This window comes from Carlito syrichta, unplaced genomic scaffold, assembly GCF_000164805.1.
Source record: "Carlito syrichta isolate Samal-C Ts95f unplaced genomic scaffold, Tarsius_syrichta-2.0.1 Scaffold308847, whole genome shotgun sequence".
Classification (NCBI taxonomy): domain Eukaryota; kingdom Metazoa; phylum Chordata; class Mammalia; order Primates; family Tarsiidae; genus Carlito; species Carlito syrichta.
The window spans coordinates 1,537,653-1,565,622 of NW_007252943.1; the positions used below are offsets into that span (position 1 = coordinate 1,537,653).

General features: G+C 40.4%; 1 protein-coding gene across 1 annotated transcript in view; it reads left to right on the top strand.

Annotated features, from left to right (window-relative positions):
* ZFAND3 (zinc finger AN1-type containing 3) overlaps positions 1–27,970 on the top strand; it is a gene marked incomplete at its 5' end in the record, with an annotated part of 85,787 nt that overhangs the window by 33,710 nt on the left and 24,107 nt on the right. The window contains one exon of the mRNA XM_008066159.1: positions 15,625–15,792. Within this exon, the coding sequence (XP_008064350.1) occupies positions 15,625–15,792 (168 nt within the window). The remainder of the gene's footprint in view (positions 1–15,624; positions 15,793–27,970) is intronic.

The following is a 27,970-nucleotide window of genomic DNA, read 5'->3' on the forward strand; positions in this document are numbered from 1 at the left end:
TGAGGTGAGAGAATTGCCTGAGCCAGGGGTTCGAGACCTGCCTGGCCAACTTGGTGAGACCTCATCTCTACAATAAATCAAAAAATTAGCCAGGCATAGTAGCGTGCCTGAAGTTCCAGCTACTTGGAAGGCTGAGGTGGAAGAATCACCAGAGCCCAGCAGGTCGAGGCTGCGGTGGCTGGGAGCGGCCACTGCACTCCAATTTGGGTGACAGAGTGAGACTCCAACTGAAAAAAAAAAGAATAATTGGCAGGTTTTGATAACTGACTAGAGTTGGCTGAAGAAAGAATGCAAAGGATAAAACTGAGAGAACTGAGGGAGGAAGGATCAGACTGACGTCAGGCAAGGAGTGGGAAGAAAAACTGATTGAAACCACTTTCAGTTTCTGATGAGCTAATTTTTAGATTATTATAGTCCTGTCATCAGTCTGGGCAAAATAGTAAGGCATCATCTCTACAAAAAATTAAAAAATACATAAGCATGGTAGCACACACCTGTAGTTTCAGCTACTTGGGAGACTGAGATGGAAGGATTCCCTGAGCCCAGAATGTTGAGGTTGTGATGAGCTGTGATTGTGCCACTGCACTCCAACCTGGGAGACAGAGACCAATCCCAACTCAAGAATAAAAAAAAGGAAAAACAGAAAAACTGGACTGTTTTGGAGATCTTCAGTCTAGAAGCAGTGATTAAAGGGTAAGGGAATGAATGCAGAACTAGGGGCTAGGAACTAAAGTTAGAAGGCAAGAGAGAGGAGACAGTGAGTTAAGGAACTGAAGGAAGTAGAGAACTTCCTACAGGATCTTCATGCAAGAGGGGTCAGGGAATATAAAGACCAGGGAAAGCTCTTGCTTATGGCTAGCAGAAGATGAGTGGAAAACCTGAAAGAAGTCTGTGTAATGTGGTAGGAAATCAAAGCCCAAGGCCATTCAGGAGGCTCTTGATAGCAAGGAAATAAAGGCAGCAGATAGAAATCACTTATTATGGAGTTGAATCATTAAAAACCAACAAATGGTGGTGGCTGGGGTCAAGCATTTCTTGGTGCAGAGGTAGTTAAGATAGAGAAACATTTTGCTCTTATTAAAGTACAGAGAACTAGAGAACCAGAGATCCAGGAAGAGAAATAGGAAATACTAGAGGAGAAATGGAAGTATATAAACAAGATTCATTAGCGACAAAAACGTAGATGTATTACTTCCCTCCACGAGTATGAGGAAGGAAATACAGATATAAATAGAGTTTCTCTTTGAATATAGACAGTTAAGACAAAATGAACTAGGGAGCTCATCTTAGAAGGTGGTCACCATTTTCTGAATAAAGAAATAGATAATACCATCAACTGTAAGTAGCAGCAGAGAGCTGAGTTTGTAAGAACAGAACTATTGTGGATGGTGGAGGGAAAATGGAATCTCCAAGTAGTAGCTAATCCAAGCTGTCATTAAGTAGTTTAAATTTATAGTGGACTAAAGTGACACCATGGGTGCTGCATTTAGACTAGAACAAAAGAGCAAAGAGAGAACAAGTGGTGCTCATTTTGTTTTCTAATCATAAGTTTTCAGTTTTGCAAAAGCAATACACGGTGGGACCTCATACCAAAGAACAGCTTAAATGAGAAAGTAATAATCTGGAGATGATCCTACTCCACAAAACCGACCAGCATTTTCTCTTGACACTTTCTGTTTTAGTACCTTCATTTTGTAGGCTACCATGTAACTATGGGAGGAAAAAAATGCTTAAATCCTTACTTTTTAAAATGTCAACTGGCATGAAATATGAAGGTTTAGCTCACACTGTTTCTTATCCTAGTGCTTGGTATTTTATTACTGGTTTTCATTCTTTTCTTTCTTGATCTATCAGTTTTCAGCACCATCTCTTAATGAAGATGTTAGTACTTCTGATTGGAGATGTTTCCTCACCATATCTCCTGGCAGCTACGCTTGTAATTTTATACTATCATGGTTGTTAATTACTGGGGTTGAATATCCTTTATCCAAAATGCTTGGGACCAAAAATATTTCAGATTTCAACTTTTTTCAGGTTTTGAAATATTTACATTGTGTTTACTGGTTGATCATTCCAAATCAGAAAATCTGAAATCTGAAACACTCCAGTGAGCGTTTCCTTTGCGTGCCATGGTCCAGAAATTTTAAAGTTTTGGATTTTGCGACATTTTAGATTTTGAATTTTTGAATTAGGATAGTCCACCTGTATTTATGTTCAGGCTACAACCATAAGCCTGAACATCTTCCATGTTATGTCCATAGGTTGTTTCTAAAAATGAAAGGCCAGGGCTGGGCATGGTAACTCATGCCTGTAATGCCAGCACTTTGGGAGGCTGAAGCAAGAGGATTGCTTGAGCCCCGGAGTTTGAGACCAGCCTAGACAACATAGTGAGACCTCATGTCTACAAAACAAAAACAAAAACAAACCCTAAAAAATTTAGACAGGTATAGTGTTGTGCACCTGTAGTCCCAGCTACTCAGGAAGCTGAGACAGGATTGCCCAAGCCCAGGAGATTGAATTTGCAGTGATTTGTGATTATGCTACTACACTCCAGCCTGGGTGACAGAGTGAGACCCTGACTCAAAGAAAAAGAAAAGAGAAAAAAAAGAATATAAAATATAAAATTGAAAGGCCAATAAGTGGCATTTATATTATTGTGACTCTATAAATGTTGCTCCCTGCCAGGCTGCCTAGTTATATGCTAAGAATATATATATATATATATACATAGTAATGTCTTCTGAGCACATTAATTAGTGGGTAGATTTGTCATTGTGCTCTCCTGTTTGCCGAGTATACACACACACACACACACACACACACACACACACACACACACATTTCCTTTGGGTTTAATGTTACAATCTCTGAGCCACTGAAAAAGAATGTTCTTACAGCAAAGCCAAATTGATCCTTTGTTATATTCCATCAGTTGCTCAAAAATCATGCTACATACTGGTTTGCTTTATATTTGAATTGTAAGTCTTCAAAACAGTTTTTTTTCCCCTTGGCATTTATAACTGCCTTTCTTTTTTCCTGCAGTATTTGGTTTTATGTCACTACTCTCTTCCTAACTTTGTATTTATACTTTTTACCTGAGACCTCCTTCTTGGAGCCCACCATTTGTCCACTCCAGTCTGCACTAGATGTTCTTTACATCTACTGTGTCACTCTAGAATTTCCTGTCATTGGTTGTGCTTGCTTTTATTCTCTAATTTTTCCAAATACACCCCCATGGTAATGCCTAGTAGAAGCAGTGTTAGAGTTATTACATATCTTAATATGTTTTTTCTACTTCCATCTTGATGGAAAGTTAGTGTAAAAATTCTTGGATGAAAATCATTGCTTCCTTGTTGTCTAGCATTCTGTTATTACTGAGAAATAGAATGCCACTGATTTTCATTTTTATAAGTAATACATCTGGATTGTTTTCAGCTTTAGAACCCCTAAAATTGTGTTTTTATCCTTAGTGTTCTCATATTTATAGTGAAGTGTCTAGTGAGCATCCTTTCTTCTCATTCAGGATGTCGAATACTTTCTAGGTTCCTTACATCTGAAGACCGATGCCCTCCTTCAGCTCTGGAAGTCGTTGATTCATCCCCAACCCACTTTCTGTTACCCTTCTGGGATATTTATAATTTAGGTGTTAGAACTGCTATGTTGATAATTTCTCTTAACTCTTTTCTCATAGTCTCAATCTCTTCTATTTTCTGGGTGATTCTGTTGATTTTGTCTTCTTTTAGTTTTATTTCAATAATCCTACTTTATTGAACTCACTTGTTTTCTGATGGTTTCTTTCTCATAGTATAGAATCCTATTCTTATTTATGAGTATAATAATACATAGTAATGTCTTCTGAGCACATTAATTAGTGGGTAGATTTGTCATTGTGCTCTCCTATTTGCCGAGTCATCAGTGATTACCTGAAGGACAGTTTTTCTGTTCATCTTGGTCTTCTCATGCTTTATTCTCCTCATTTGCCTGGCGAAGCTCGATTTTCTGTTGACTTTTAAGAAAGGGGGGCTGGATAAGTGAGGAGGGTAGGACTGTTTTCTACCATGTCTCTTTCTTGAGTGGGAATTTTTATTGGGGGCTCTGCGTGGGAGGAAGTGGGGTTAGAAGTATTAACTGGTAAAATTAGTTGTAAGAACTGTCAGGTTTTCAAATTTAGGAGAATTTTACTATAAGAGACCATAGAAGCAGCTTTGCCAAGACAGACTATTCAGTTATTTAGAGAAGAGCTAGGTATGTGTGGACCAGCAGCCAAGGATGGAAGGTGCAGACCAGTCCAGTTGTTGTGCATGCACTTCCAGTGCATCCCTTGCTTTCTGCCCTGCTTCTTATTCTAGTCTCCCTGTTCCTGCTGCTTCTGAGTCTAGAGCCTCATGAGACTTTCTTTGCACACTGTGTCTTGCAGCCACCAGGTTTCAGCCTCTGCCCATTCCAGTTTTCTATTAGGTTCTAGAAATTTGTTTAAAAACTCTTATGTATTGGTTATGTTAAACATAGTTATTTTAATGAAAGCTCTTTATGTTATTTTTGTGCTTTTATTTCACTTGGGTCTGAGGAGGGATCAGAGAAAAGTGTGAGTGTTTAGTTCACTCTCTTACACTAAAAGTTATCTGGGACAAAGTCAGGGCTGATCTCTGATGTAATCATTGGTAAAAGAAGGAAGGGGTAGCCTCAATGGAATGGTGTGGTTTTTAGGCTTTTAGGGGAGGAGAATGTACCCAAGTTAAAGCCCCTCATCCTTTATAAAGGGAATGAAGTGGACAGAGGTTGTGATTGAGAACGTGGGCACTGGAGGCTACCAAGTAGATTCACGTTCCAATGTCCCCTTTCACCAACCTCATAACTACAAGAGTTGCTGGACCTGTCTGTGAGCCTTAATTTTATTTTCTATCAAATAGAATGAATAATAATAGACTCAACCATACTGCTGTAATGAGGGAAATAAGATAACCTATTTAAAGCACCTAACATAATGTCTGGTAAATGCTTGCTTACTAGGTAATAGAGATGTAGACAAATGGTACCTGATGATCTTGAATGTAATGAAAGTGAAGAGAAACCTGATGAGAACTCACTCAGATAGTCTGGGTGGAAAAAGAGATGGAAGTGGAAGCCAGTAATAAGGACTGAGGCCAGTTAGGTTGGAGAATGCAAACATGGAAAGGAGATGAAGGGCAGTGGAGTCAGGGAAGGAGGTAGAGCCACTAGCAACCCTTGCTTGAACAGCTGAGGGCTGTGAATGGCAGAAAGCCCTTCATTCTTTCTTAAGAAAATTGAGAATTGGAACTGGAAAAATCAGATTTTCTGTTGTTGTTGTTTTGCTTTTTTTTCTAGGCCTTGTTTTAAAAGTTAAACGTTAATGTATATATAGGTGGAAAGTAATCCTTGCAGAAATTTCACAAGCTTGCCTTCTAAGAAAAATAAATACTCCTATTTCCTGAGTTCTTCTCTAAGCTTTTATACTTATAATTGAGAACTCCTCTTCTTTCTAGGGCAAATCACAATTTAGGGACCACAGAGGGTTAATGTTCTTGTAGTTAAAATCTTGGTAAGAAAGACTGGCTGTTGCATCCAAACCAACAGCATGAAAAGATACTTTAGCCAGTAGATTTGCTGGTTTATGATTACAAAGCAGGCAGTTTAACCTGAAAGGCATTTTTGTCATAGGGAACTTCAAATTGTGATTCGTTATCTGAATAGCCAAGTGTCTCTGTGGGCTCAGTTACCCAGCCTCCCACTGTATATGTATAATTATTTCTAGTGCATATACATACTCTGCTATAAAAGCATATTTGGCCTTATGCTCTCTGTTGTTCTGAATTCTCTGTTTCATTACCAGTATCCACCCACAGTGTTTTGGAAAACCATTCCCAATAACAGACCCACAACTCAGAATTTTAAATAAATCACATCTCTATTAGCTCAATAGATGGGGGAATTAGTTACATGCTATGCATTTCCCACATCCATCCACTCTTTCAAAAGTTATTAAAAATGTATACATATATAAACCAGAAAATAGGGCATTTAACTCAGATTGTGCTAATTTCCTGTTACTTTAGCAGGGAATCAAGAAAGAGTCTATAGTAGGCAATCTTTTAAGGTTTTTTTTTTTACTTTGATGGGCCAAGGTTCATATGTATTTACTTAAGAAAATGAACTGGGTACTGCTGCCTTTTTTCTAGAGAAAGTTGGACAGTTCTTCTCCAGAGATAATATTATTATATTACAACTTGAATTATATGTCCAAATATGCAAGATGGCTTTTAAAAGAGCTGTATCAGGGTGAGAACTTGTGTAGTATTGCTTTGAATGGGAGGTGTTAACTGTAGCAGAATTTATTTTCCAGCTTGGCATTTACTGATAGTTCCTGTAATTGACAAGATTCAGCTCTACTTTTTCCTTGGTGTCCTGCTGATAAATCTATTTCTGGAAGATTAAAATCACATCTTAAGGTCTTGGTCATCATCCTTCCTGGAACAGCAGTTTCAGTAATTGATGAAATTAAAAATAGGTCCTTATGGTGGTTGGAGGAAGTATAGACTAAGAGATGACCTGTAAAAAGTCTATGACTAATCATTGAAGTATACCGGAAGGTAAATTTTTACTTCACTACAAGCCTGGAGAATCATGAGCTTTGACCTTACTGTTGATTACCTGCTACAATCATTTTGTCATGTACTTTCCCATTAGACCTAAACAGTGTCAACATTTCTAGGAAAGGATTCAGTAGGCATTTTTCCAGTCATTTTTCTCCATGTATGGCTGCTTTAGAATATAGTTGTAATTTTTTTCATTTTTTACATAATTTCAGACTTGTGAAATTACAGTAATATTTCATAAAATTCTCAGATACCCCTGCTCAGATTTCCTTAATGGTTAACATTTGCCACCTCGTCCTTATCTCTCTGTTTGTGTTGGTTTGTATACATCTGTATACATATCCCTAACCATTTGAGTAAGTTTCAAAACTGATGCCATTTTATACTAAATACTTCAGTGTGTAATTCTTATAATCAAAGTATTATTCTGCATAGCCACAGTACAGTTGTCAAAATTGGGAACTTAACATTGATACAATATTTAATTGATTTTTTTATATCATAGTACAGACATCTTGATAAATAATAATTCTTTCAGCGAATAGAGTTGAGCAAAAATTGGTTGAATTGATGTTAAAACATTAGATACTTGCTCCTCTCATGTTTCAAATATGAACTAAGGGCAATTTTCATAATAATGGTTTTATGCAGAATTCCTTGTCTGTGATTTTCTAGTAGCTCATTTTGTAAATGGGGTTATTTCTCTTTCCTTTGTAAGCCATTTTCTTTTTTTTTTTTTGAGTTGGAGTCTCACTCTGTCGCCCAGACTGGAGTGCAGTGGCCGCTCCCAGCCACTGCAGCCTCGACCTGCCGGGCTCCAGTGATCCTTCCACCTCAGCCTTCCGAGCAGCCGGAATTACAGGCATGTGCTACCATGCCCGGCTGAATTTTTGATTTACTGTAGAGATGAGGTCTTGCTGCCCAGGCGGGTCTCGAACCCGCGGGCTCAGGCAATCCACTCACCTCAGCCTCCCAAAGGCGTGGGATTACAGGCTGAGCCACCGAGCCCGGCTGTAAGCCATTTTCTTAAGGCAGCTTTCTTTAGCCTCCAGAACCTTCTGCACACTTGTTAGTACCTGACTTAACCCTGATTGAGGAACACATAGTATACTCGTTCGGGGAAAGAAATAGTACGAGGCTTTCTCTGGGCACTCTTTGTTGTAGTATACTAGAAGAAGTCTGGCTTTGGGTTCATTTAGCCTCACATCAGAGGAATTAAAATAAGGCACACAAGTTATTTATTTATTTATAAGCTCAAGGATTTGCCTTGAGAGTAATGAGTCAGAAGACTAAACTTTGGGTAGAAGAAACTAAATGATAGGGAGAGAGGGAAACTGAATTAAGCTGATGCTAAACTAGAAACAAAAAGTTTTAAAACAAATCAGGTATTTAATTTTAGCATCTACTCAGTTATGCATTCAAACTGATTTTTTTAAACAGCAAAATATAAATGTACAAACATTTTCTCCTTACATTAAACCTGGAGCAGGATGACAATCTCTCACCTCAGGACTGCCATCATTAGGAACTTGTCCTGTTATAGAGATCTTCCTTCTTTCTTCTTCCTCTTCCTCCCCCATCATCATTTTGTTGTTGAGCACTAATGGAGGACTAAACATAACTGATTCTTCCCCTACCCTGGAAGCTTGCATTCAAGTCAGACAGGCTAAACAATTAGAAGATGAAAAACACCCACAGAGAGGGCCCTTAAGCTTCATAAGGGTGAGATGATTCACATGGGAATATTTGACTTTTTTGTATGTGTGTTTTATGACAAAAATTTAGAAAACTTATTTGAATTAATGCCTCATTCATCTTTACCCATCTCCCAACCCCACCCCTATGCTCAGTGTTTCTCTATAAAGGACACCTGTTTTCAGTCTTCCTGACAAAGGACCTGGGCCAGATCAGTTTAACCCCCAGGCAAGTCATCCATACTTTGGAGACCATGATATTGGGGTACAACAGTATTTGAAAGTCTCTGGCCTGTCCCTTCCTTCCAGACCTCTTCAACTATAGGTCAACATTAGGAGGAAGTGGCCACAGTCGCAGGTACGCCCATCTGCTCAGAATAGTTATATAATTTTATGAGAGGTAAATTTGAAATTTTAAATAAGTTTCAAATAACTACAGTAGACAGAAGACTTATTCTGTATTTTTAGGAAGTTTAACTTCTAAATGAGCATCCTACAAAAATGAAAACAATTTTGCCAGTCTTACACACAGTTTTAGTAAGTCCTCACTAGTTGATAGGTTCTTGGTGGAAACAGCACCTTTTTTTTTTTTTTTGAGTTGGAGTCTCACTCTGTCACCCAGACTTGAGTGCAGTGGCCACTCCTGTGCTGCAACCTCAGCCTACTGGGCTCCGGCGATCCTTCCGCTTCAGTCTTCCAAGTAGCCGGAACTACAGGCGTGCGTTACCACACCTGACTATTTTTTTAATTTGTTGTAGAGATGCGGTCTCGCCAAGTTGCCCAGGTGGGTCTCGAACCTGCAGGCTCAGGCAATCCACTCACTTCAGCCTCCTAAAACGCTGGGATTACAGGCTGAGCCACCAAGCCCGGCCTGCATAGTGGCTTTTCAACACACATGTTATTCCAAAATTTATTCTAAGGCCATTAGGAAGATAAGAAAAGAAGGGAGTATCCCAAAGTGGGAAAAAATTTTTAATGGGTGACAAGGGAATTTTCTCTCCTCCAGTCTTTCTTGGCACACAGAGTAAAGTGTCAGGAGAAGTTGAATCTAATCCCTGTGTACACTCGGAAGACAAAGCATGAGGAGAGACATAGAGGGAAAGTACCTGTAAAACAGGGTTTTCGGCCATCTTTATCAGTTTTTCCAGTGAGAGAGTGGTATTTTTTGTGGACAGAGGTTTTAGCAGCTTAAGCTCCTTTTAAATGGTTGAAGGAGAGACAGCAGTGATGTGTGAGGGTTCATTAATTATTGCTCTTAACTGATGTTTGCACAGGCTATTGGGATCATAAATGTCAATCTGTCAAGAGACTGTGATAGGTTCTAAAAAAACTGATTGAGTACCTCAAAAGCTGTCATAGAGCCTGAGATTAAACAGATTCATCTTTCTTTCCAGAAGTAAGGGAAGGGGTGGGTGAAGGGAGTTAGGAAAAGGCTTTCTTCTTTGTTGCACTCTGCTTCTCCCACTCTACAGTTTGGTATTGTGAGTGTTGGCTTGTACAGAGGTCTAAGCCCTCCTCAGATGTCAGAAATCCACAGCATGGTTAGCAGCCTGGGTGTGTGCAGCCTCCTAGCTGCACAGTGACAGGAGATTAAGAGAGATTGGGGTTCAGCTTTGACAGGCCTGACACAATTTATTTGGAAATTTTCGGGAGAGAACATGAGTAATAAAGACAAGAACAGTGACAGTAAGGAGCAAATGTGCATTTCTGTCATAGACAAAACAGAATTTAAAAAGAAGTAGCTCCGTTTGTTGTCTCCAGTCAAGTTTTCCAGTTAAACTGTGTTCCTAAATTGAAAGTCTTACCAGTAGCTTTCTGCGATTGGCTAGGAAATTATAATTAGAAGAATTCCTCTCTTCAGAAGATTGTATATTTTAAAAAATCACTGTATAGTCAGCCTGCTGTATCCATGGGTTCCACATCCATAGTTTCAACCAACCATGGATTGATAATATATATTTTTTAAGGGTGCATTTATACTGAACATGTAAAGACCTTTTTCTTGGCATTATTCCCTAAACAATACAGTGTAACGATATGGCGTTTACTTTTATTAAGTATAATAAGTAATCTAGAGATAATTTAAAGGTACAGTTGACTCTGGGACAACATGGGTCTGAACTGTGCAGGTCCACTTATACTCGGATTTTCCTCTGCCTCTGGCACTCCTGAGACAGCAAGACCAACCCCTCCTCTTCCTCTTACTTCTCAACCTGTTCAACTTGAAAATAATAAGGAAAAAGACCTTTAATATGGTGATCCACTTCCATTTAATGAATAGTGAATGTTTTTTCTTCCTTATGATTGTCTTAATAACATTTTTTCTCTAGCCTACTGTATTGCAGGAATATAATATATAATACATATAACATACAGTGTGTTAATCAACTGTGTTATCACTAAGGCTGGTAGTCAACAGCAGGCTATTAGTAGTTAAGTTTTTGGGAAATCAAAAGTCATATGCAGATTTTTAGCTGCACAGGGTGTCAGCACCTATAACCCTCTCATTGTTTAAGAGGCAGCTATATACGGGAGGATGTGCATAGGTTATGTGCAAATACTGTGCTGTTTTATATAAGGGACTTGAGTATCTGTGGATCTTGGTATCCTCAGGGGGTCCTGGAGGACAACTGTATGGCACTTGTTTCTCTGTCAAATGAAGCAATGGTTACTTTCAAACCAAGAAAGCTAATAAGCAAAAATATTTTTTCTTAATATTTTCTTCTTCGTTTAGTCACATTATGATTCTTGATCAGACTTTCTTTTGACTAGAAGATGTGATGTGATATTTTTCTTATTCTGTTAAATTTTGGCAGGGAAAAGGGGAGTCTGGTGAGTACCAAAAACTGAACCTGGCCGGGAGTGTGGCAGCTTATGTGGGTATACCCACACTAGATAATGTTCTTAAGGAAAAGCATACTGGAAAAAATCTGCTTTGTTGGCCTTTTGTAAAGGACCTTAATTAGAAGTCACTCTTAACTCCTGGGGTGGGAACAGTTTCCAACTTGCTGCAGCAGCTCCTCCTGCTGCTAATGAGCATGCTCCTTGCAAGGACTTGTTTCTTCTGACAGTTAGAGCTGTGTGTAAGAGTTATTTCTGTTCACCTTTCTCTCCATGTTTAACCCTTACTGGCCAACTTCAGAGTATGCAAGTAGACTGTTAGATGCTTTTTTGTCTTTGCCCAGGAAACTGGCAATGCTTAGAGGTAGCAGGAATGATATTTATGAGCAAAAAGCAAATAATCAAAATTTAATTTATTCAAATATGGACAGTACACTGTTCCTTTAATAGTAATCATGTGTGGATTTTTTTGTTCTGATAGTCTTTTTCTAATTGACATAAAATTTATAATTGAATAGTTGAATTATTTAGTTCATTATTATGTAATTAGAATCCCTGTCCTGGACATCTTGTTTCTCTTATTTAGGCAACTCATCTTATGGCACAAGGTTTCATTAAGTAGTTAGCAGAGGAGATGTAAATTTCCTATGCAGATGATGATAATCCTTTGTTTATTTCATCAGCTTCTAATTAGAACATTAAGTTGACTTGTGAGAAAATGCCAAAGAATGGTTTCCTTCTCTAAGAAATTATATGTAACATAGTCACCTTCCTGAATAGCAGCATGTTGAGGATGGTAACACTTTTGGAAGCTCATTTTCCCTCCCTCTTTGTGGGAGGGCACATTAGAGGGCACCTAATAGACCCTCGACTGAGGGAAGGGTGCGTGGGTACATTCCAGAGCTTAAAGGAGTGCGTCTCTTTATGTCTGGGGACAGTTCTTTGAGTCTAAAAAAATAACACATTCTGTTAGACATTTCATCCATCTTGATTTGGAGTCATCTAAGGCTGCTTTCTGTGGCTCAGACTTTGTATACATGGATGGCTTTACAGATGCCAGGACATTGGCTCTCAGAGGACTGACTAGCGCTCAGTTGTGTTCCTTTAGGTGGCCAGTTCAGTATAGCCAGGAGCTGTGGCAGCATCAGAAACCTCCCTTAGGAACAGCCTTCAGAATACCCCATGCCTACTGCCTAACAAAACAACCTCGATGGTCTTTATATTATTAATGTGAAACGGGTAAAGGAAAATCTCAGCATGAGACCAGCTAGACTTATTCTTTAGTGTTGCTATTGAATGCTTGTTGGTCAGATAAGGTGAGGGGATTAAGAGGAAGAGAAGTCAAGACTGGACAGGCCTCCTAACTTTTGGCAGTCCCATCAAAGTGAATTGCTTGGTGATGATCAGTGATGATTATGATTATGTAGATATGAATTCTGTTTCCCAATCATAGGAATCATACATTAAAAATATTTTCTTAAAAAAATAAGTGGGGGGGGGGAGTATTTTCTTCACCTGTCACTCCCTTGCTTATTTAAAAATAGCTTATGGTCAGCATCACCATGTTGAAATTAAATTGTCTTCTCCTTGCAGCACAGGTTTGCTTTAGAAATGAAGGTGGGTGCTTTGCAGGTAGACAGCACGTTTGGCGATTTGGGACAGATTTATGTGAAAAGATCTTTGAGTGCAAACTCTGCATTTCCAGACACAGTCTCAGTTCTATCAGAGATGTGAATGAAAGAGGCTCAGGGACTGAGTGGTCCTCTTGCACATTAGAGACATGCTGGCATCATGCCAAGTTCCTCCATATTTTAACCATATTAATAATGAAAAGACCTCTTATGTTGACACCTACCCCCTTACAAGAATGCCTCAGATTTAGGACCTGGTCTCCTAACAAACCATTTTTTGTTACGGCTTTTATTCTAGAATTTTCTCTTCTTGTAACCAAAAACTGTATGTATAAATAGGGTTATTAATACAAATGATGCCATTGCTATTTTGTGTAAAAGGACACCCTAGAGAGCATTGTGGTTCATACAAGTTGACTACCTTTTGGCTGGCTGCTTTGTAATGACTTACATTTAGATTGTTGCTTGTTGCTCTTGTAGAAGGGAGAGGGGCCTGACATGTCTGTGGCTGCCTCAGTCGCCACACCAGCTGGGTCTGGGCAGTTTTGCTCTTCAGAGCTGGGAAATAGGCTGAACTTGATCTCAGGCCTTATTTACTTGGTTTGTATTAGGGGAAAATGTCATGTAGGACTGGAAGAATTAAATGAGATGAAAAGTGAAGTTTGCTGTTGCTGAGAATGGTGCGTAGCTTCTGTATGCCCGTGCACAGTGCCATAGGGCTGGGGGACCGCAAACAAACTACCATCACCACTGTCAGGCTAGTGCACAATCTTGAGTGAAGTGCAGCATCTTCCTTACACATAGGGAAGGGAGGTGCGGAAGGTGGGGCAAAGCAGACAGCCTTCACTAAAAAAACCCTACAGACTTTGGCTTCTCACCACAGCACTTTACATAGAAAATCAGGGCTGCCAAGGAGAAGATTCCTTCTTTCAATGAATATTTATTGAGCTGTAGACATGGAGGACACATCAGTGAACAAAGCAGGCTTAATTCCTGCCCTCTTGGAGTTCACATTCTTTTAGGGGATAATGTTAAGGATAAATGCTGTGTGGGAATATAAGGCAGAAAAAGGGAGGAGAAGTGCTAGTGGTGGGGATTAGGTGCTCTAGATAGGATGATCAGGAAAGAAGCCGTCATTGGAAATGTGACTTCGGAGGAAAGACTTTAAAGAACTAAGATTCCGTGTACATCTGAATGAAGAGTGTTCCAGACAAAGGGAACAGAAGGTACAGAGGCCCAATGGGTAGGAGACAATAAGGAAAGGAGGTTAGTACAAATGGGAAGAAAGCAGCAGGAGATGAGAATGAGGGGAAGGCAAATCATGCAGGGCATTTGAGGGTCAAAATAAATACTTAGACTTTTACTCTGGGAAGGTGTGCTATTAGAGGGTTTTGAGCAGGGAGGTAGCATGATCCACTTGTCTGCTATGTGGAGACTAGACTGTAGGGACAAGGAAGTGAGCAGGGAGCCCAGTTTTAAGAGGCTTCTGTTGTACCTAGGCTGTATGATATTAGGTCAGAATGAGGGTGGTGGAGCACTGAGAAGTGGTGGCATCTGGATTATTCTGAAGAAGACCATTTAGGAGATTCCCTTCTAGAGGTGCTTTAGCACAAGCAACTTTGGAACTTGGCAAGAGGTACATCCTCACTCTGCAGTGGCAGCTGTTCCATGAGTAAAGAGCCTCCTGCTGCCCTTTTTTGGGGGAAAGAATCAGCCATTTACAGCCTGCCTGTGACATGAACTTTATTGCATCTTAGTTATTTTTTTAATGCAAGACACAAGTTGTCACACAGTGCACGCCCTCCACCTGCCATTTTGAAGATGGTGTGGCCCCAAGTGCTGCCTCTGTGCCACCCAATGTGGAGGCTCTGGTCAGCTTCCTTGTGGACAAGTAGGGGTGCTCCTTCATTCTGAATCAGGTTGGACTAATACTCAGTATTAGAACCTGGTTCTTACGTGTTTAGAAATAGAAACATGGGTAGTTTTACTAGAAAAGATTATAGATCACCCATCAAACACTGGCTTTGGATATGGAATTATGAAAGCAAAGTGATAGAAAGATATATTAGACACAGCCCTTCTCTAAAGAATTGCAGTCTACTTGAGGACAAGTAAATACCCAAGAAGAGGTAAATAACCAGTACAGGCAGTAAACATCTAGGGCCCACTGAAGGAGTATAAAGACAGGATCCCATTTCCAGCTGAAATGATCTCCTTATGGAAACTAAGTTATTTTTAAAAACAACAACACAGGCCAGGTACAGTGACTTATGCCTGTAATCCCAGTGCTTTGGGAGGGCAAGGTGGGAGGATCATGAGGGGTTGAACACTAGCCTGGGCAGCAACATCGTGAGACCTTGTCTCTGCCAAAAATGAAAAATAAAAAAACCTCAAATTGGCAAGGCATGGAGGTATGCACCTATAGTCCCAGCTACTCAGGAGGCTGAGGTGTGAGACTTGCTTGAGCCTTAGAGGTTGAGGCTGCAGTGAGGTAGGATCATGCCACACTGTACTCCAGCCTGGGCAACAGAGCAAGACCTTAATGCAAAAAAAAACAACAACAAAGAAAACCCAATAACCCAGAACTGTTTTTTGTTGAGCCATCTCCATCCTCCTCTCCAGCTGAAACCTAGCTTGTTAGAAGTCAACAAGAGTAGATGCTTGTCCCAGTTTGTGGAGTGTAAACAAAGCAAGTCAGAACTGACTCTTTTGCTCACATGGGTCCAGTTCCTTCCTGGACAAGGGCTGTACCCTTGGTCATAAGAATGTCTGGCAGTACATTAACCCTCTGCGCTTGCCAGGCCAAGCACTAATCCTGATTCCCAAATGTGTTGTTTTGGTCAGATTCACAGTCTGAGAATGAGGCTTCACCAGTAAAACGGCCAAGACTGCTGGAGAACACTGAACGGTCCGAGGAAACAAACCGATCCAAACAGAAGAGTCGACGTCGGTGCTTCCAGTGCCAAACCAAACTGGAGCTGGTACAGCAGGAATTGGGATCGTGTCGCTGTGGTAAGCATCTCCCCCAGTAGCATGATGGAGACTGTGTTCTTAATATTCTGGCACAACTCTGGAAATTAAAGTCATTCTTCTTCTGAGTACTGTAGGTTTGGGGCTTGAAAAATCAAGAGCATAGGATTCTTGCTTCTAAACATCCTTCATAGCCAGGCACAGTGGCTCATGCCTGTAATCCCAACACTTTGGGAGGTGGAGGCAAGAGGATTGCCTGAGCCCATGGGTTTGAGATCAGCCTGGGCAACTTGGTGAGACCTCGTCTCTACAATAAATTAAAAAATTAGCCAGGCTTGGTGGTGCATGCCTGTAGTTCCAGCTACTTGGAAGGCTGAGGCGAAAGGATCACCTGAACCCAACAGATCAAGGCTGGAGTGGCTGTGAGTGTGCCACTGCACTCCATCCTGGGCGACAGAGTGAGGCACCGACTCAAAAACAAACAAACAAATAAATAAATACATATCTTTCATTTCTTTTCACACATGCATAAAAGACAGAAACATCCCCAATTTGTCTTGCCCTTATTTCCTGAGAGTTCCATTCTCCTTGCTCACTACTTTCAGCTTTTCCCCACCACTTAGGATTCTGGTTCCTTCCCATTCATGACTGTAGAAGTTAACCAAACTAGCAGAATTCTGGAGTGTGTACCATAAAATTCAGATAATAAATTAATTGTAAATGAATTTCTTTCTGTTTACGATAAATGGAAGATTTTGTCTCCATATTCCTTTAAAATTAAGGTTTGACTAGAAAATTATTTTCTTTGCACTTTACTTCATGTAGTCAGTTGATACCTTGAAATAACTTTTCTTTTTTTTTTGAGTTGGAGTCTTACTCTATCGCCCAGGCTGGAGTGTAGTAGCACACTCACGGCCACTCCAGCATCAACCTGCTGGACTCCAGCAATCCTTCCACCTCAGCCTTCCAAGTAGCCAGAACTATAGGTGCTTGCTACCACACGTGGCTAATTTTTGATTTATTGTAGAGACGGGGTCTCATCAAGTTACCCGGGCTGGTCTCAAACCCATGGGCTCGAGCAATCCACTCACCTCGGCTTCCCAAAGTGCTGGGATTACAGGCTGAGCCACCGAGCCCAGCCTGAAATAACTTTAACGTAACATTTCCCTCTATATTCTCAGGTGTAATGCTACTTTTTAGAATTGCTACACAAGGATGTATGTTTTTAAAAACTTCATGCCTACCCACAGCTAATTTCTCTGTTGTTGACCACATATATCATGGAAACATAGGAACAAAATTGTGTAGCTGTATTATTTTAGGCTGATTTACAGTTTTCCTGTCCTTGTTTTATTTCCTGATTTTAATATAATATTGTAAAATTGTTCTGGCAGACTTTGACACTGGCTCTAGCCTCTGAGAATCCTGTATGTTTGGTCCTGAGAAATCAGCTTTAGAAGGTCCTTTCACTTTTGGGATAGCCATGGATCTCCCACAAGTACTGTTGCTGGCAGTCAGGACTAAACAGTTCTATCTGCAGTTATATAGCTGCAGTCACTGAACGTTCTCTATCTTCTAAAGAGGCAGCGTTTGCTACTTCTGATCTTTGGTTATCTGCCCTGTTGGAAATGAGAAGGAAGAGTGTACTAGTTTCTCATGGAAACCAAGTTGAAACTTCTGTTCCTATCCTGACCAGATATCTGCTTGTTACACACTCTAGTGTGTGGTGCTCCACAAGATAAAAAGTGTGTATTCATCTTCACAAATGGACTAGCACGGGGAGTCCAAGGGTCATCAGAGAAGTTTGGGTTGAGGGGTAGCATTTTAGTTATACTATTAAACTTGTGGAAAACTGTAAAGAAGGTTAGGATAAGTGGTAGGAGCAGTGGCTGTCACCAGAATGTTCAGACTTTAATTGTGTTCATGCCTGTGGTAGGGCCCAGGTGAGTCTAGATCAACCCTGCTAGGTAATTTTAAATTCTTGGTGAGGTAGGGCAGGGCTATTGTGGTTAGCCACAGATACTCTGGGGGTCTGATGGCTAACCAACTTTGCCCCATACTGAAGGATCTGTCTAATCTTCTGTAGTCTGCAAATTCTTGCTTTGTTCTTCATGTGGACTCTGGACTTTTAGCAGTTCAGTTTGAAGTGTTGTGAGCCTACTTGGTCATTTTGGCAGTTACTCTCATAGCATAGGCCTTTGGTTGTTCTTAAATTAGAATCATGGGAATTTTCTGTACCTTCTCTTGTTTCTTCTTGAAAGTAACTGAACCCTGGGTATTATACAGGATTTGCCATAGGAGATCAAGCAATTGGGCTATGGAGTATGCTGTCTTGCCCCTGGCAGTGACTAATGCTTCCTCTCCTTGTCAGGCAAGGAGAGAGATTGCACAATTTAGCACTGAGATCTAAAGGTATTGTAACCAAGTCTCCCAGTTTACCCTTCAACTTTGATACAGATCACCTAATTTCCTAAGGTCTAAGGACCCAACTGAAAATAACTGAAGTACACGTTAGATTCATGTTCACCCAAGTAAGATCAATTTGAGTAATCTCTGGTAATCTTGAGTAATTTCTGCCATGCTCTTTGCCCTTGTGGGCAGGAGCCTGAGTTGCTAGGTGCCTATTGGGTTTGCCCCAGGTGTGCGTTCTTTTTAAATGATTTAACACGTTAGTCCCTTGGCTTGTGCCCAATTCTGAGAGTATTATTACAGGGAGATTTGATTTTTCTGTTGGGGAAGAAAGCCCTGAACTTTCTGCCGTCCCTCCACATATAGTCTTCCTAGAGAACTGGAAGTTCAATTTGGCCCACTGAGAGTATTGCATTTATGTGCCCAGAAAAAATGACTTGAGTCAACTGCCACACTCCAAAAGAAGATGAAGGACAGCAGTGGGAAAATGCCATTTAAAAAAAGCCTGGGACGATCTTTGACAAATAGCTAGTGCTTGTGTTCCTCCTGCCTGTCTGCTTTGATCTCTCTAGGAAAGGGCAAGTTGTATAGTAATTTCCTTGAGGATGCATGGAATGTTGGAGAGACATTTAACTGCCCCGAAAGATGTTAGAGGGGGGAAACACAGTAATTTACTACAAAAAGTGAAGACTCAGGAAGGTAGTTTGAACTCAAACAGAATACTTCTTCACTAAAGAAAATCTTTTTATATATATATATATTCACAATCTTTTCTTCCATTTTGTACAGGTTATTAACTGCTGACAAGAAATTCACATCTCATAAATAATGCTTAAGAGTCATTGCTATATAAATTGAATGTGTTATGAATTGTGATGGGCCTTTTTGTAGCATTCAATGCCTGGAGCAGGAAGAACAGAGGATGTCATTTTCATTAATTTCTAATGAGGTGCCAATTAAAGGCAGGGAGGATGCTCCAAAAGGAAGAGTGGCCAAGCTCCCCTGAATCCTCCCCCTGGGGGCTGTCATCCAAACACTGCCAGCGAAGCCTTCTCTAAAAATTCCATTAAATTACAGTCGCATCGACAGCATACACAGACACATTCAGCTTCCCTTTGATCTTCAAAAGAGCAATTTGTAAGGCGAGTTCTGAGCCTTCTCACGTTGGGAACAGCTAGAGGTGATAGGAATTGTTAATTGCCAAGACTCTCCATGGGCTTTCAATAAGGAGGTGAATTTTGAAGAGAAATTCTCCTCTGCCTTGCTGTGACTAGATAACCTTTAAATCAACAATACTAGAGTAACACCCTTTTCCTGTAAAATCTTTCAGAGTGCCAATTAGAAAAGGCATGTGGCAGCAAGGCTGAGATGATATCCTGCATCCTAGAGCATCTTCAACAGTTTAACTTCTCAAGATGGAAAACAATTGCATAAAAATGAATTTATTTGTTTCATTTTCTACTCACTAGGCAAATTGATCAGCTAATTTTCATTGCAGGAGTCTTGTCTCCTGAAATGCCATCTAGAGGATGTTCTTCTGAAATCTGGCCATCTTCACCAAATCTGGGCCACATCACAGCCACGTGAATGCTGTCTTTTCTAAGCAGATCGTGTGTGATACACACAGCTTGACTTTTTTCACTGTGCACTGCTTGCCAGAACCACAGAATTAATTTTTGAGTGCTAGTCTGAGAGCTTGCATAAGTTTTTGCATGTTTTCATTTGATGGTGACTTTACAAATTGTAAGTGGATATGCTCCCTTTGGGGACAGTAGAGCTTTTACTAACCTCCTGAGTAATCTGGCATCCTTTATTTTCAAAATAAGTTTTCTGTTCACTTTAGAAACCCAAAGTGATGCATTAGCTGGGTTCCCTGGGGTAGTTTATCATCTCCAAGTGCCTCAGTGGTCATTTCTGCCTTATCATTCACTGTATAACCAGATTCAGCAAGCACTTTTGAAATGTGACTATGTGCAAAGCATTTTCTTAGGTTGTTGGTGGTTTTTTTGAGTTGGAGTCTCACTCTGTCACCCAGGCTAGAATGCAGTAGCGTGTTCACAGCCACTGCAGCCTTGACCTGCTGGGCTCAGGCGATCCTTCTGCCTCAGCCTTCCAGCTGTATGCTACAATGCCCGGCTAATTTTTTGGTTTATTGTAGAGACGAGGTCTCGCCATGTTGTTCAGGCTGATCTCAAACCCCTGAGTTCAGGCAATTCTCTCGCCTCCACCTCCCAAAGAGTTGGTACTACAGGTGTGAACTACTATGCCCGGCTTGTCAGGTTTTGTGGGGCATATAGGAGTTAGAAATACAGAATCTAGGCCCTCATAACTCTAGGTCAGTAGCTTCAAACTTGAGTGGGCATTAAAATTCACCTGGAAGGTATGTTAAAACAGATTGCTGGTACCCACCCCCAGAGGTTCTGATTCAATAGAACAAGTTTCCAGGTGACACTCTAAGCAGTTCTCAGTCCTAGGAAGCTTTAAAAAAAAAAAAAAAAGAATGGGGCAACTCTCTTGGGTTCCCTTCCACTCTGGGAGCCTTTTTGTTCTCTCAATAAATCCTGTTATCGAAAGAAAAAAAAAAAGAATAACTGGGTCCTACTCCAAACAATTGTCAGAAAAAGTCCCCAGGTATTGTTTTCAACTTTTTATTTGGAAATAAATATGTTTTCTGTCCCATTTGAGAGTAAGTTGTAAACCTTATGGCCCTTTACCCTTATAAAGTTCAGTGGATGTTTCCTAAGAATATATTATTCTAAATAACCACAGCACAGTCATCAGTTTCAGCAAACTGATACTGATATGATACATTCATCAAATCCAGTTTGTATTTCAGTTTTGCCAGTTAGTCCTGTAATGTCCTTTATAAAAGAATTTTTTTACCCTCCAATATAGGATCCAGTTCATGATCATGTGTTGCATTTAGTTGTCACATCTCTTTAGACTCTTTTTATCTGGAACATTTTCACTTTCTGTTTTTTATAATATTGACATTTTTAAAAAAGAATATGGCCCTCTATCTACCCCCTGCCTTTTTGGTAATAGAATACTCCTTATTTGTTGCACAAAGTCTGATGTTTCTTCATCATTTGACTTAGATTGTGTATTCCTAGCTAGAATACTACATAAGTAATAATATATCCTTCTCAAAGAAGCACAGATGTCTTTCAGGCCCTCATTGCCAATGTTAATTTGATTTCACCCACCCAGTCAAAGTGTTGTCTAATTTTTCCACTATATAGTTATTATTTTTCCCCTTGCACCTAATAAACAATCTGTGGAAAGATACCTTAAGACCAAGTAAATGCTTTGTCATCAAAAATTTCTCCTAGATTTTGTATCCATTGATAATTTTTACCAAAACTAGTCTATACTCTGATGGTTGCAAAATGCTAGTTTGCTAACTTTAGCACTTCTTCTGCATTTACCATTTGGCACCAACATTCTTCTGTAAGTAATACCTCCTCCTCTCCCCATGTATTTGCCATTGGTATGGACTCATGGGCTCTTGTCTTTTTTAGTCATTTATGATTTATTACCATACAGTCAACCCTTGGTGTTTGCATGGTATTGGCTTCAGGAAGCCCCCTCAGATATCAAAATCCAAGGATGCTCAAGTTCCTGATGTAAAATGGCAGTGTTTGCATATAAACTATGCATATCCTCTCATATACTTTAAGTCCTCTCTAGATTACTTATAATATCTAATACACTGCAAATGCTATGTAAATTGTTAGTTATACTGCACTGTTTAAGAAATAATGAAAAGAGTCATTATATGTTAGTACAGATGCAACTGTCATAGACCTCACTACATTTTTGATCTGCGGTTGTTGAAGACAGAACCCATGGATATGGAAGTCTGACTGTACTTAATTATTTTGGTGTTCAAATTGTCCTGGATTTGGCCAGTAGAAGTTCCTTCAAGCTGGCTCCTGTGCTTTTGTGTCATGCTTACTGTCATTTTTTGGGCATGTGCTTCTTTGGCATAAGGATGTATTTCAGATACATTTTTTTTTTTAAGTCAGGATCTCACTGTGTTGCCCAGACTGGAGTGCAGGTGATCCTTCAACCTCAGTCTTCTGAATAGCTGGGACTACAGACACATGCCACCATACCTGGCTCATTTTTTATTTTTTTGGTAGAGGCAAGGTCTCTCTATGTTGCCCAGGCTGCTCTCAAACTCCTGGGCTCAGGAAGTCTGCCGTCCTTGGACTCCCAAAGAGCTGGGATTACAAGGCATTAGCCGCTGTGCCCAGCCATGCTCTAGATACATCTTGTACTTACCTTTCTCCAATCCTGGAATCAGATACTTGCCCGGATCCCCAAGATGATTTTTTTTTTTTTTTTGAGTTGGAGTCTTACTCTGTTGCCCAGACTGGAGTGCAGTGGCCGCTCCCGGCCACCACAGCCTCGACCTGCTGGGCTCCGGCGATCCTTCCGCCTCAGCCTTCCAAGTAGCTGGAACTACAGGTGTGCGCTACCACACCCGGCTAATTTTGGATTTATTGTAGAGATGAAGTCTCACCAAGTTGCCCAGGCGGGTCTCGAACCCGTGGACTCAGGCAATCCCCAAGATGATTTTAATGTACATTCATGTAGGGATTTGGTGGGTCTGAGAGGAAGGCAGTCATAGACATATGGTAACTGGTACCTGGAACAGCCTACCATGAGCATTTACCAAGACCTAAGTCATGTGTTATAGAGATATGGAGAGCAAAAGATTAATTCCAACTAGAAGACTGAACAGGATTCTACAGTTGAGGATTTAAAGGAAGAGTGGACTCAGATGTGGGCAAAGAGGGAATCCTTGCCCTAGTTGATGTTCTGGAGATGACCTCTGTGAGCTGGATGCAGCCTTGGAGTTAGTGAGGAAAGACTGTTAGGAAGGAAGAAAATGGACTCCAGATTCTAGGCTGAGGAATTTAGATGTTGGTTTATAGTGAAGCCATTAGTGGCTTCAGATGTGTTTGACATTATCTAATCTGACTTTTTAAAAAAATTTTCAGCATTCAGGAAAGCCAAGGAGGCTGTTGAATCTTTTTAGGGGAATGATCTGGGAAGAATGTGAACTGATTAAGTGAAAAGGAATGTGCATGTGTCACAGCTGTCGCTGCCACTACAGGTGCTGCAAGGTGAACAAATAGTGATAGCCTAAGGTCCAGAGTGGGGCAGGGGGCTGCAGTGATTATGAAGTCGGTTAGGGACATGAAATTACCAGGCTGATTCATTTCACTAGCATCAAAATTCAGCCCACATGTCTGTGTCTTTATTTTAATTCTCATCCAAGTGTGAACCTATCCAGGAACATTTGGCATTCTGTCCTGTGTCTCTGAAAGAAAGTGAGACAATATGTTCTTCTAAAAAGCCTTATTCTGTTTAACAAAGTTCTAGCCTAGATCCATCAGAAAATCCTGCTATGGCAGGGAAACAACCTGAGATCAAACCAAAACTGATTTGGATGGTTAAGCATTATTATTACTGCCATTGAGTGGAGAGTCCATGCTGTGCCATGTGTTACACAGAGAGAACGTGGTCAAACAAAATATCCCAGCCCTTTAGGAATTCCCATCTTTATGTTAAGACTGCTGATGAAAGACTGATGCTTCTCCAGTACTCCTAAAACAGCACCTGGAGTGTATAGTTATCTGTGGCTCAAGAGAAGGTGGTGTCCTGTCCACTTTCCCAAAGAAAAGAAAAGAAAACTTTTGATGGGAATTATTGTATCTATGAAAGCTAAAGGTAACTGGAAATCTTGAGACAAATACGGATAAAATTTTCTCCCTTTGCTCTTCTCTTCCTTTCCAATCTATATATACCTTTATTTCTCTCATTATTCTCTTACCCAAACACAAATTATGCTATCTGTATTCCCCATTTCATCTTTAATGTACAAGCGTTCTAGTCTAAAACCAAATAGATTAGTCCCTCTGTAAATTGCAAGTTGCGGTGTTAGAGCAAAATAAATCAAACTTTCTGCTAAACATGAACTCCATGTATTTAGCCTATTAGTGCAGCACGGTCCCAGAGATCCAGCCTACCATATGTCCTTTGACAGAACTGTAGAGAGAGATAAAAAACATAAAGAGCTTCCCCTCCCTAAGCAAAGGAGCATCAAAGGCTAAACTCTTCTTATAAGAAGAGGTGTATAGGGCATGTCTTGCTTCTGCTGCCTGTGTCATATCCCCACCCTACTGACAGGAGATGCTTGTCTCATGATGTAAAATAGTTTCCACATAGTTTTCATCTTTTTAGAAGACTGCAGCTACTTTTGTAGTCTGATCTTAGCAGCAATAACAGCACACTAGTAATTCTGTCAGAGCTTATTTGGATAGGTTATCCTGTTTAGAATACTTTTTTATGGGGGATAAACTGGATTATTGTAAGAGAAAATGAATTATTGATGTCTTTTATTTTAGTTCAATAGTAAATAGTTTTAATTATTTATTTAGCAAGGTGTTCTTAAACAGCTTCTGAGATGTAATTTACATGCCACAAAATTCACCCATTTTACAGTTGAATGAGTTTTAGTGAATTTATGTAAGTTGAGCAGCCATCACCCAATTTGATTTTTGAATATATCCATCATCCCAGAAAGTGCCCTCATGCCCCTTTCCAGTCAATCCCTATTCTCTCCCACCCTAGTCCCTGGCAACTACTGATCTGCTTTCTGTTGCTGTAGTTGTGTCTTTTCTGGAATTTTAATAGAGTCATAAAATATATAGTCTTGTGTCTATATAGCATTTGTTTTTGAGATTCATCCATGTTATGAGTCAGTAGTAGTTCATTTGTCTCGAATGCTAAGTAGTATGTCATTGTATGGATTTACCACATGTCTGTCCTGCACCAGTTGAAAAACATTGGGATTGTTGTCAGTTTGGGGCTGTTATGAATAAAGCTGCTCTAAACATTGTTGCACAAGTCATGTGTGGACATATGTTTTAGATTCTCTTGGGTATATATGTACATGGGGGTGGAATTGCCTGGTTAAATGATAAGTGTTCAGTAGTTACTTATATATCTTCATTGTGAAGTCTTTTTACACTTAAAATATTTTACCCGTGTTTACAAAAGTTCACAGAATTGTCATCTTAACAATACCTCAACCCATAATATGTTGCTCCATTTATTGAGGTCTTATTTAATTTCTCAGCCACATTTTGTATTTTTCAGTGTATCTTTTGTTAAATTTATTCTTTTGTATTTTAGTTTTTGATATTATGAATGAAATTTCAAATTTTACTTTAGATTATTTTTGCTGCCACTTAAAGTACAGATTTTTTAATATGATCTTTTATACTGCAATCTTGCTAAATTTACATGTCAAATCTAGATTTCTTTTTTTTTTTTTTGAGTTGGAGTCTCACTCTGTCACTCAGACTAGAGTGCAGTGTCATACTCCCAGCCACCGCAGCCTCGACCTGCTGGGCTCCGGCAATCCTTCCGCCTCAGCCTTCCAAGAAGCTGAAACTCTAGGTGCGCACTACCATGCCTAATTTTTGATTTATTGTAGAGACGGGGGTCTCACCATGTTGCCCAGGTGGGTATCGAACTCGCGGGCTCAGGCAATCCACTTGCCTTGGCCTCCCAGATTGCTGGGATTACAGGCTGAGCCATCAAGCCCAGTCTACATCTAGATTTCTTAGGATTTTCTATATCCATGATCATGTCATCTGTAAATATAGGCAGTTTTATTCTTTTCCAATCTATATGTCTTTATTTCTTTTTCTTGCTTTTTTTGCACCTCTAGCATAATGCTGAACAGGAGAGTTGAGATATCCTAGCCTTTGTAGTTGTAGGTAGAACACATTGTATTTCATCAAAAGTAGGATTTAGCTGTAGGTTTTTCATTGTTGTTCCTCATGAATTGTAGCTGATGAATACATTTCTGGGGAAACATGGGAAATTTTCAGATTTATTAGCCAAAAACAGATGATTTAACCTATGATAGGCTACCGTGTTGCCTATAAAAGGTCAACAAAGCTGTGTTCTAAAGAGTTTTGCCATTCCATAGATTCATTTCTATTTTTAGATGAAGCATATTTCTTTTGTTCATAGTCATATGCCATGTGTCTGTCTACCTAGAGTGGGGAAAGCTTGCAACCTGAGTGGCCCTTTTACATTCAAACCAGTATCCTAGCAGATGCCCACGATGCTGTCCTGAGTTATCTCACTTCCCACACTGTGAGATGCTTGGAAATGCTTTGTTGAATGAAATACAAAATTAGAAAAATCTGTGGGTAGATCATAGACTAACATGCTACCAGGATTAAAAGCCTTAGCAGTTATTTAGTCCAAATGCATTTTTTTTTTTTTTTTTGAGTTGGAGTCTCGCTCCTGGCCACCGCAGCCTCAATCTGCTGGGCTCCGGTGATCCTTCCACCTCAGCCTTCCGAGTAGCCGGAATTACAGGCATGCCCTACCATGCCTGGCTGATTTTTTGATTTATTGTAGAGATGAGGTCTCGCTGCCCAGGCGGGTCTCGAACCCGCGGGCTCAGGCAATCCACTCACCTCAGCCTCCCAAAGGTGCGGGATTACAGGCTGAGCCACTGAGCCCGGCTCCAAATGCATTTTTTAAAATGTGATCACTCACCTCACATCACACCTGTGTGCTAAACAGTGGTATTTCGTGGAGCCTTAGATCTAATATCCAAGGCCTACTGAAGCGTTTCTGCCCAGTGCCCACTCTGGGCCTCCGTTTCCACTTCACTCACTGCACCTCCCAGCACATCTTGGTCAGTGTCTCTTCTGAGATACACATTTCTTTGCCTCTCCTCCTAATTCCAACACCTGACTCCCTTAATCTCTTCTTGGTTTAACCTCCGAAACCTTGCTCAGGACTTGGGAACCCTTGTATGGAGTTCTTGCAAGCGGCAAAATCACAGACAAATAAATAAATTATAGTAGGTAATATTTAGTCAAAATAGTGGAGTTTTAAAGAATGTTTTATTTTAAATTAATCAATTGCTCATAGAGTTTTACCAAAGAGATGTCCTTTTCAGGGCTTTTAACTTATAGTTAAAACTAATTTATGTTTATCACAATGTATGCAGATATCTGCTGTTACCCTATTAGATTCTTATTAATTCCCTCCCAAGGAGTACTTCTAAAACATGTGGGCCTCAGCACAGCACATCAGTGTTCCTGGGTAGAGGGGATGCTTCTTTTTTAGAAAGCAAATATGCAGTTCTTTAGGTGATTTGAATGTACCACAAAGCTTGATAAACTGACTATCCAGCCTGTGTACTTAATAGGCTCTTTTTAAAAATTTTTTGTGTTGGAATCTCGCTCCGTCACCCAGGCTAGAGTGCAGTGACATGCTCACGGCCACCCCAGTGTCGACCTGCTGTGCTCTGGTGATCCTTCCACCTCAGCCTTCCAAATAGCTGGAACTACAGGTGTGCACTACCATGCCCACCTAATTTTTTGATTTATTGTAGAGACGAGGTCTCACCATGCTGCCTGAGCTAGTCTCAAACCCATGGGTTCAGGCAGTCCTCTCACCTCGGCCTCCCAAAGTGCTGAGATTACAGGCTTGAGCCACTGCACCTGGCCTACACTCATTTTTACAATGGGAAACACAAAAGTAATTTTCAGATGAAGCTGGGCACAGTGGCTCATGCCTGTACTCCCAGCACTTTAAGAGACTGAGGTGGGAGGATTGCTTGAACCGAGGAGTTTGGGACCAGCCAGGACAACATAGCAGCACCCTGTCTCTACAAAAAAATAAGTTAAGCCGGGCTCGGTGGCTCAGCCTGTAATCCCGTGCTTTGGGAGGCTGAGGTGAGTGGATTGCCTGAGCCCCCCGG